The sequence below is a fragment of the Helicoverpa zea genome, chromosome 6, assembly GCF_022581195.2.
Source record: "Helicoverpa zea isolate HzStark_Cry1AcR chromosome 6, ilHelZeax1.1, whole genome shotgun sequence".
NCBI lineage: Eukaryota > Metazoa > Arthropoda > Insecta > Lepidoptera > Noctuidae > Helicoverpa > Helicoverpa zea.
In genome coordinates this window covers 7,758,905-7,769,978 of record NC_061457.1, presented here as the reverse complement: position 1 = coordinate 7,769,978, position 11,074 = coordinate 7,758,905, and the positions used below count along the sequence as shown (strand labels likewise).

The following is an 11,074-nucleotide window of genomic DNA, read 5'->3' as shown; positions in this document are numbered from 1 at the left end:
CAGAAAAGTTGATTATGATGTATCACTGTTTTTCGAAACAAGAAATATTGTGTTGGTTGCCCGCGAGAATTGCACAAAATCTGATAATGGTTTTATATGCAAATATGCACCTTATCGCCTGATGTCAAAGTCGTAAATGCATTCACTATTCAACTGAATCACTATAACAAGTTTTTCACATATTCTGAGTAAAAAATCGTGAAAACCGAAGTAGGATTTAAGTAAATATAGTAATTACTATAACGTATGTATAACGTCTGTAACTTATAAAGTATGAAACTTTGCAAGAAAAGGCGAAATTAATAAAAATATTGATCATCTTTATTTACAACATCATTTGTTACACGAACATATTTAACAGCTACAGTACACAATACACAGTCATTTACACATAATTGGTTGGTACTTGGTTTCTACAATACATTTCAATTCGAGGGACGATTTACAATGATTTACATCGTAGAATATGGCGTCGACCCTCAATATACTTACATTACGTTACGCGTCGTACCCTTACTCTTTGTAAGTACTGTGAGAGGAAATCCCAGAGGACTATCAAACCATTCAATAATAGAATCTAATAAAGTGATTCTAGCCTTTTGAAATGGTTTATAATTTACAAATACATATAGGTATGTAGAGTCACAATTTTAATACAATCTTGTAAAATCATTTTCTTTAATCGTTTAATATACTTGATACGTTATTATTCGGTGATATTCTACAGCATGTGCATATAATATTTATTGGTACAATTGAATACGAAGATATAATTATTTACAGACAATGTGTACACATGAGTTGAAACAGAATATTCATGACATATTCAAGTGTTTCGTCTAACCTTCGTGATAACGCGACATATGCGAGCCGTCCGCTTTACAACCTTAAATATGTATCATATGAAACGGAATGACAAGTACAAATGCAGGGATGCTGGTAGGGACCCTGAATATATGAACGTCATTAAGTATTTAAACCAAAATAAACAAAAATTGTAAGTAGGTAGCAACGTTTAGGAAAGTACTTTGAAATAACTTAATTGTTTCGTTAATTATGCTCACAGCTGTTACTGTTTTCGGATGAGATCTGTTACCAACAAAGGTTGTCATTCCCATTTCGTAATAAAGTAGGTACTTTATAGTAGTGGATGGTATCTACTACTATACTGTACTATTACTGTCTTAAGAGACAGTATTGTTGTTTGTTTATTTACGGAATTTAATTTTATTTAATAAGTTATGGAAAATTTAGTAGATATGTTTCGTTGTCATGTACCAATTCAGATACTCATACAACGTCATTTAAATATAAATCTAAAAAAATCACGCCTCGATTCAAAATATTTATGACATGAATATTGACAAGTTAAGAAATCCAATTTTCTAAAAGTAATCTTCTTGCGTTCTCCATCGCGATAGATACACAGAAAGCATTGATTTTGTATTACAGATTCTCAATTTTCCACCGTGCGGTTATATATCCATATACTCAAATATATTGGTACATTAAATGCGGTTGGCAAACTGTCGAAATTTGGAACGGATGCCCTGGGGGACAACAGTTAAAACTTATCGACATTTACACAAAACGGTTTTCGTCATTTTCATGGGAATACCTAACACATTTGATACAGTCATGTTAAAGACATACATACTTAACACTTACATATTTAACAATGATAACAACTGAAAAATCTATAAATTAAATCTTAATATTTACAAAGTTTGGTAGAAAAATCTTATTGACACATCTCTTTCTACTTTCTAATTAATTTCACTAATACGTCTCTTTCACAAATATAGATTATGTACAAACACTTTTTGGGATTGACTAAGAAATAGTGTACCTAAGCTCTAAGTGTAAGGTTATATTACAACAGCAGTTAAATAAATAAACAACAGTTTGAAACTCCATAATATCATAAATACACAGGGTATTTAGCTCTTTTTCTTTGATGGTTGCTCCTTTACCTAAGTTGGTTGGGTGGACGTTTTCGTAAATACATCCAGTATTTATACTATAATTTTCATTCGCAGTTATCACTGTGTTCGAAAAATTATTCGTCGTCGCACAAGTTCATAAAAAAGCAATGTGCATGACTGCACTTAATTGTTCGAGTTAGAATTATTTTCAGTAATAAATAAGTTCTGCGTTAGCGCATAACTTATAGAAGAATAAGAATAGACATAAAAGTTGTCTGAAAGAAAGCTCGGAACTTTATACTTGAAGCTAAAATTAATGAAACTCCAGGAGAGTTCTGAACACCAGTCCTTTATCTTAGTTTGATCCACATTTAGTTCAGGTAACAACATTTTATAAATACTAATTTAAAAACTGTCTTTCCATATTTCCATAAGGGAAAATACGGGATGATGTATTAATTTTTTTACAATGTTGTCGATAAAAATTGAGGCTTATCGCCGCAAAAAAACAGGTCATTTTTCTAGTCAATTGGGTCAACCCTTTATGTCGTACTCAATTAGTTCTACTTCGAACAATGTATCGGCTAAAGTACCTTTTTGGGGTCTTCCAGTGAACTCAAACAGTAAGCCGAGCCCTTATTAATTCGTTGTGGAATCCTACCAAGAGGACGAAGGTCGAATATACCCAGCCCTCGGCTATATACATTGAAAGCCCGTCTTTGAAAAAAGTTCTTACAGTGGCTTAGATACAATATGGTAGGGCTTTACTCATTTCACAAGAACAATGTCGGTAACAATGTTATTGCTATAGAAACAAAATGTATTGCCAAGGTTTCCGGGTATTCTACATAATTTGCACGGCATAGATACGTTAACAACGAGTATGAGCATTACTCAAGTTTGTGGAGAACAATATTACTCGCAGAAATAAAAGTTCACATTGTTTTGCTGCCTCTCCCGGCGCTTCGACTCGTAACTAAATATTTCCACGAAAATGTTATTCTGAACAAAAATACGTTGCATTTTCCTGCTTTGACTTGAGTCAGAAAAATGCTGACATGGTTTGTGTTATTTAGCCATTACTTTTAAATCCAATTTATGTTTTGATAGTTTAAATATAATATAATAAATATAATACCATAAGAATACTTCTGAGGTAATATGATATTAATCGCGGAAACTTTAGGGCTCTATTTCATTACAGTTTTCGAGGGGCGAGAGACGTGACCAGAAAACATGGCACGCTCTGTAATTACGTTTGCTATAGGTAATGTATTTAGCTTTACTTAGACATTTATTTATACGAGTATGATTGACGTATTAGTATTAAATTACTATCGCGTTCCTTATTTGTTTCTTTTTATATCGTACTGACTTTCTGTGTACTTATAAATTCCGACAAAAAAATATTATTCCTCTATCAAAATTTTGGTTTATTTTAAGATGATGAGTAGTGATAGTAGGTAAATATAGTTTTATGAAATGCTCAAGCTTTCTCATATAAAAATACGGAACCCTAAATCATGGCATAGTATACCTAACGGTGGCAGAATTATTTTTAACTTTCAAACTCGGCTTTTATGTTTGTACAAACTTTGGCCCAAGATTGATTGCTTGCACACATTCTTACATTTCTTGTTAAATTGTTACAATAATAGACTTTTGTTCAAAGGGCTTATTTCGGTACTACTTGATAATAATTGGCGTTTATTTATATAAAAACAAATGAAATGAACTAGATAAAAAAGAGTAAAATAGTGATTTTATTACACTGAAACTAAAAACAGCAGATCCCAACAATGTAACCTCACTCTAGTTCTATCCGGATCTAATAAAAAAGTTAAAGCTCGTCCGTTCTAGTTAGTCCCGTAATTCAATTCCTATTCCCCAGTAAAAGTGCTTACTAAACAATGTTTATAATACACTATTCTATTTTAGAAACCCTTTTTTGTCCGCCCAATGTTTTCTGATATCTACCACCAAGTTCATCCTTGTACTTTTCAAACTCGAAGCAAAAACATGTCTATGGTATATCTACCTACTTCCTTTTAAACGGATATTCTTTTGCCAGTAATGGTTCTTAGAGTTTAGTGCTTGATCAAAACTGGGTCGCCCATTCTAAAGTTTTTATCTACTTTTTACAGATCAGTAAGGATCTCAATTCCAAAATTGCACACATATCTTGTGAGTCCGTTCCGATAAGTATTGTTAAAATACTGACATAAAACGAAATAAAAAAAAACATCACAGAAACGTCAATAAAGTGATATTCCAAAGTGACAGTACAGCCCTTCAAACTATTATTCACATTTTTACCTATGGTTTACAAATAATAAGTACTTTGACTTTATGTGTAAGTTTTTTTCCAAGGATCTTTAAACATAAACTGAATAGTCACAATAAGCCACAAGCGAAAACCTTTTCTCGCAACAATAAGGAGATTAATGGAATGAAGCAACGCTTATTCAGCTATATGTTAAAGCCAGTTCTAATGTCCTTTGAATTCGTCCCACTTTCATATTTCATACAACATGTACTGTAACTAGGTAGAAACTAATTAATAAAGGTTCCATTCTGTAGCCTTGTGCTTTTAACATAGTATAATTAGCAACGAAAGTGGATCACTAACTTCAAAACACGTGCTGAAAGGACATACTAATAATTAACAAAAGTTTTAACAACACAATATACCTCAACTTTTGTTCCAAGAAATTCTACACTTAAATGACTAGAAAGTTAAATCTCAAAAATGCTGCTCAAAACACCAGTCAGACTGACAAGTAATTACACTGGTCAGATTGACAAGTAATTACATAATTATATGCAAAGGTTTGTAAATCGAGTAGCGGGCTCGTTAAAACAGTCTCTAGGCAGGGAGCGTTCCTTCAGCGTCAGCACTGTGGAGATACACTTAATCCATTAACTCTAAGCTCTCCAACTTTGCAGTTTCTGAGAGACACGACTACCTAATTTCTGTTGAACTTTGAAATCGATTCTCCAACAATAAATGTGTTTACGGTTAGATTTAGCCCAGAACAAACTGGAATAAAACAATAAACAACTGTCTAGATACTTTCCAAACAAAGTACAACAAAAACTCTGTAAACAAAACGTTCAACAAATAGCTAATTCAACATTACAGTACTTAGCCTATACACTATACATTTAGACTGCTAATAGATTTTACATAGAACTTACAGATTATAAACTGTACAGAGAATACTTAAATAAAAGTACCTACTTTTAAGTACTAAACAATTTGGTTCGTAGCTTAATCCCTCGCCACTAATTACTACAACATGTTGAAGAGTAAGCACCGCTTTAACTTTAACTTACAAAATTAAAAAAGTTAATTTCATTGTTAGGTGAAACTGCACTTAATTCACTTTTAATAAAGTTCAAACGCATTGTATGCTGTTGGTTGTTGAAATTCATGAAGACATGTAAGGACATGGTACCTTGTGGTTGATTCACAGGTTCGCGACCGAGGTGGTCGCGGTGTGGGAGCGCTACGCCTTCAGTGCGGTGACCGGCTCGGCTGGCGTGCCCAGAGGCAGCACCTTGCGCGCCAGCCGCGTGAACGTGGAACGAAACTGACGGCTCATGCTGCAGTACAGCACGAAGTTCACCGCGGACCCCACCAATGCCATCAAATCCATCACCTCACCTGCCAATAGAAATGCAACCTTGAGGTTTGTGAAATACAGTCGTTATTTCCAATAAAGATGGCGCGGAACTCTCTTGTGGTTAAACCCATATAAACTACACTTTCCATTCAATAAAATACCCAAAATAAGGTGTCAATTTCTAGTATAAAATATTACGTCCCACGGGCTTTGTGGTAGTTTTTCAAAATACTGGGATCGCGCAGATAAAGTTTTGCAATTAAAAATAATACGTAAGTGAATAGTGTGACCATACAGATGTTTTCTTTGTTAAATACATTGAAGGTCCATTGAACTAGATCCTATTGATTTCCTAAAACAATTGTACACAATGAGAGGCGAATATCTCGTGATATTCTAGGTAACAGCAATTTATCAAACCGATGCCATTGACGTTATATTGACACGCCCTAACTATCCGGGTCGACATTCATAGTAAAGCTAAAGGCAGTATTGAGTGATAGATTATATAACTTCAGTATAACACTTCAAATTAGAACTTAAGACTGTATAAACAGTAAAGCTCAGAGAAAATTTTGCAGTATCTGTCAGTTTAAACATTTCGATTCTGGTGGTATTTAACTAGGTACGTACATCCTTTATTGAAATCCTACTAATAAGATAAGTTCCAGGTAGACTTGTACAAAGTTCAGAATGAATACTTAACTACTTTCCAGTTTTCTTAACGAAGACGAACTTAGAACAATAATATCTTTAGTTTGTTTTCCTGCTTATAAATCTGTGTTTCAACAACAAACTGCTTTCTGAATTTATTTATTACAGTTACGCTGAAAGATGTCCATTATGACGCTTGCGTCGTCAAGCTCGCTATTTTCTTGTGCCTTACTTGGCAAGCATCTCGACATGTGCCAAGTGTCAATCATCGTGACATACCCAGCTAATTAATCTCTGCATCAATATTCACTCGAACCTATGAAGCAGCGATATTCTATATATGCTACCTTAATTTCATAAGCAAATCAATCTAAATCTTAATGTAATTTAGATCGTCCCTCGGTACTTGCTAAACTGCTTACGTCGCTGGCTTGTATGGATTGATTAATGTTACATTATGTGATGCGTAATAAAAATGTAATTTTCTTTCACCATAGGTACTATGACGGTGCTTGTATGGAAACCACCTGCATAAGCAAATTTTATAAAAAGATTAAGCAAAACACGTATTTATTTTGCATTTCACATAGGTAATTGTTAAAATGCTTTAGTTGGATTAATATGTGATTGCAATCAAATATTAAATAATCGTGAGGTCGTAAATGATAATACCTACATAAAATGGTCCTTAGAAAATTATAGCCGTAGTAGTCCTGAAATAAATTCTTTATTTGATTTTTTAACGCTGTTACACCGTATTCATTTCAGTTGGTGCTACCTATATCATTTTATTAGAAACGTATTTACAACTGTAAGAACATCACAATAAAATCGCGTTGGAATAAAACCACCCAGAAACACAATTTCAGGACATTGTGGAATTAAGAAGAAGTCAAATCGTATATCTCAAGTCAGCTGCCGATTTCCCCAAAGCAAAATGAATAAAAGTATGTAGCTGCTAACATAGGTAACTAGAATTCGTTTCAGAGAAATGCGAATCTACTTTGATTGTAGAAACCAGTCTGAATATTGAAATCTATACATATAATAAATCTGTAAAAAAACTGTGTCTGTACATTGAATATATTAAAAAAATAATAATTGGGTGGGGTTCAGAAACAGTAATGGAGCACAAATCCAAAAAAAAAATTCTGTCTGTATGTCTGTATGTCTGTATGTCTGTATGTCTGTTTGTTTGTACACGCTAATCTTCCGAACTACTGAACGGATTTCAATGATTTTTTCTTTGTTGTATCAGTATTAAGCCTGGTCAACATATAGGCTATAATTTATCTTCGAAACTTGAAGACCTGATGCAGAACACCAACAGACCAATAAAACTATAAGAGATACAAACATGGTGCCGTGGCAAAAATTGTTTCATTTGATGAGCATTTTCAGCTGAGATAATAAATTTTAAGATCTGGAACACCTGATGTGGAACCCCAAGAGCCCAGCTTCTCTGTACCATATACAGGTATGACGTTTTAGCAAAAGTTGTTCAATTTGATAAGCACTTTCTATTGACTTATACAAATTGAAGATCTAAAACACCTGATGTGGAACTCCAGGGCCCCAGCTAGACTATAGCATATAGAGGTATGACGTTTTAGCAAAAGTTGTTCAATCTGATAAGCACTCTCTGTTGACTTATAAAAATTGAAGATGTAAAACACCTGATGTGGAACTCCAGGAACCCTGCTAGACTATATGAAGCTTATGAAGATATGATGTTTTAGCAAAAGTGGTTCAATCTGATAAGCACTCTATTGACGCATTTTTCTTTTCTCTCTCACACAAACAAATAATAACGAAGATACAACAACGCTTGAATTTCGTGTTAAGTCACTGCTTAGTACAAATTTTACATACCTAGACGTGGCGTCACGAGCCCCCACTCTCTAACTTTGTTACGTTATATCTCATTATTATTTTGTATGTCTCTTCCAGACCTCGGGACTACAGAGTTCCGAATTTTTGGAAGGCAAACGTGAGGCCAAAGCCAACACGCTGAAGTCCTTTTGAGACAACTTTAATGAAATGGTGATACAAAACCGACGATTATCCCTTTATACACTATAGAAATGAATCCAAGGACAATCCCCGGTGGACGTCGTTAAAAAAAAGACAATCCCCGGTTCTGTGCTAAACTATTGCTAACTATGGAGGAAAACTACTTGGGCTATTGTGATGGGATGTTAGTGGATGACAATGTATTAGGTACATGTAAAAACGGCAGGTGGAGACTCGCCACCTCACTTACTGGGCCCCCGGGAACCAGTCACTGAATAGCAACAAGAGGACAACAGGGACATGAGCGGCTGAAGGGTGAGGATACCTCGGCGGACTTTAAACGCAGATTACGCGCTCCCTGTGCTTACCATGAGGCACCTATCCTCCGAGCAGGGCTACTAATCCTGCTCTAGCGACTCCACTCTGGACGGCCAAGTCAAACCAGAGGCGTGAAACCTACCCCCGTCATGGTTCACTCCGACCGGCCGGAGATGGGGGACAGTATACACTCCCTGGAGAACTCAGTATATATAGCCCCGCGGGGTCGCTACTCCCCGTCATCAGCCTCAGATGTCCTGCGGTGCCTATATCTCATTATTATTGTCGTTATTATCTCAAGAGCCTTTGTCCCAATTATGTTAGGGTCGACTTCCAGTCACGATGCAACTGAGTACCAGTGTTTTACAAGGAGCGACTGCCTATCTGACCTCCACAACCCGGTTACCCGCTCAACCCAACACCCCTTGGTAAGACTTACTGGCTTCTGACTACCCATAACGACTGCCAAGAATGGAATGTTCAATGACAGTCGGAACCTACAGTTTAACATCCCCTCCAAATAACGGTCATTGGTATCCAAAATATACGTAGAAAGTACATACGAACTAAATCACCACGAATTCCACTAAGTCACCACGACTTTGGCATCTATTTAATGTTTTTTTACGTAGTATTTTTGCCACACACAACTTAAATGCGGACTAATTAGAATCACTACTTTTATCCCTATGTTCACGTCTTTTGCGACTATTCAGATCTTTGATTTTGCTGACCCCGTAGTCGCTGGCATAAGGGACAGGATCCGCGTACGAAGTCGCGGGCAGAAGCTAGTCTTCAATAAATTAAACTGTTCTTCGAGTAATTTCGAAACGTCTAACAAACTTAGAGACAGTTTTGGAAAGTTTAAAGAATGAATAGACGTCATAATAAACTTATTTCTTACTTACAAACATTGCTTAGAAAGATTTCAGATTAACCACATAATGTTCAACCGCTATACAGGGAATGAAAGGATAGCCAGTGGAACTGACATTAATAATGTATTGCAATATAGCGGCAAAGGATTTCACGTAGGTACAATCTTATTTGAAGCACAGAATTCATAAAAGCAGTCTAAAAGTAATAAAATATAAGTGAAATATAACGTCACTTCTAGTTAGGAACGAGCCTGTATCATAGTCAAGATCGTGAGTCACGCGACTCTCGTTATACCAGCACATTATTTTTAAAACGACCAATCTCGGAGATTGCATCAGACTGTACCACGTGGATTCTTGACAAATGTGTCTACAGTAAAACCAAAAGGCTGACAGGATTTCTTAGTATTTTACTAACAGACATACACTCAGACCGTGTCAGACTATATTATTTACAATTACTAATGTAGTGTTCTCTTGGTAACTGTATTACGAAAATTCTTGTGGCAAGGCTACTTCGCAAGGTCGACTAGCTCATAATGTTATTCTTCTTTACTTTATTAAATTGTTGAGTTTATATGTTGTTATGTCAGGAATAACGATAAAAAGTATTGTTATTGTGTTTCTAACTATAGCTAATAAAGTACTGTCCTTGACTCTCTCCATAGCTAAAAGGATAGTACTTTCTGGAGTTTTCTAACTTGTAACATTCTTAAGTATTTAGGTACTATAGGCTGTTTTATATGCAAAATTAGCGAGCAACTCAGTGAAAAATAGAATGTACATCATACTAACTAACATTTTATAAAGATTATATAGTAAATATTTTCCCTAAATCTAATTATATTTTCGTTTAATTACTGCTTAGCTCCGCCTCTAATTAACGATGCCTATTTCGTCTCACTTAATAGGTGTAATTAAGGTTCGATGATTAAGACATCTACGTACGTATCTGCACCTAATTACAATGCTATGAAGCAACTGCCATGATTGTCCTTTAATTGCATATGTTGGTCATAATAATTAACGAAGTTGAACGGAGCGAGAATGGCGGACCTGACGATGCGAAAGAATTGCCTATACTTGCGTACCTATTTCTCGTATATATTATTATAAACCACTTAAGATAACTCTTCACAGTGTAAGTAAACAGATGTGAGCACATTCGAAAAACTCTGATTTATGACGAACAAGTTCTCCAAAGCGAAAATTTCAGTAACCTCATTTCTTATTTATTACCTACATTGATAAAGTAAAAGCCTCGAAAACATTTACGGGTATGTTATTTGCACATAAATATTAGCAGACTAAGGTAAAATAAATATAAAATTAAGTGACGAAAGCCTCCAGTCAGTTAAATTCCGTCTAATGATGGTACTTAATTAATTATGTGGGGAATCACGGGAAGCATTAACACCACTTTAATTTATTAGCCACGCATACACTTAATTAATTATGTGTAATGTTTAGAAATATAAATTTTCGCTTCTAAGAAATTAAAACACAAGATATACCTACTTACTTACCTACTGTATGAAATGGTTTTACTCACCCTTTGCTACCTTCTAACCCCAATGTGATAAAGTATCACTAAAAGAAACCCACTCCACTGATCTTGTAAGCTGAAAATAACCACCCAACTGTAGGATTTTATATCGAC

The 11,074-nt window shown here is 35.0% G+C and overlaps 1 protein-coding gene across 1 annotated transcript in view; it reads right to left on the bottom strand.

Moving 5' to 3' along the window:
- Positions 1–299: 299 nt before the first annotated feature.
- LOC124631356 (G-protein coupled receptor dmsr-1-like) overlaps positions 300–11,074 on the bottom strand; it is a 36,752-nt gene continuing 25,977 nt past the window's right edge. Inside the window, exon 4 of the mRNA XM_047165719.1 lies at positions 300–5,592. Within this exon, the coding sequence (XP_047021675.1) occupies positions 5,435–5,592 (158 nt within the window). The 3' untranslated portion in view covers positions 300–5,434. The remainder of the gene's footprint in view (positions 5,593–11,074) is intronic.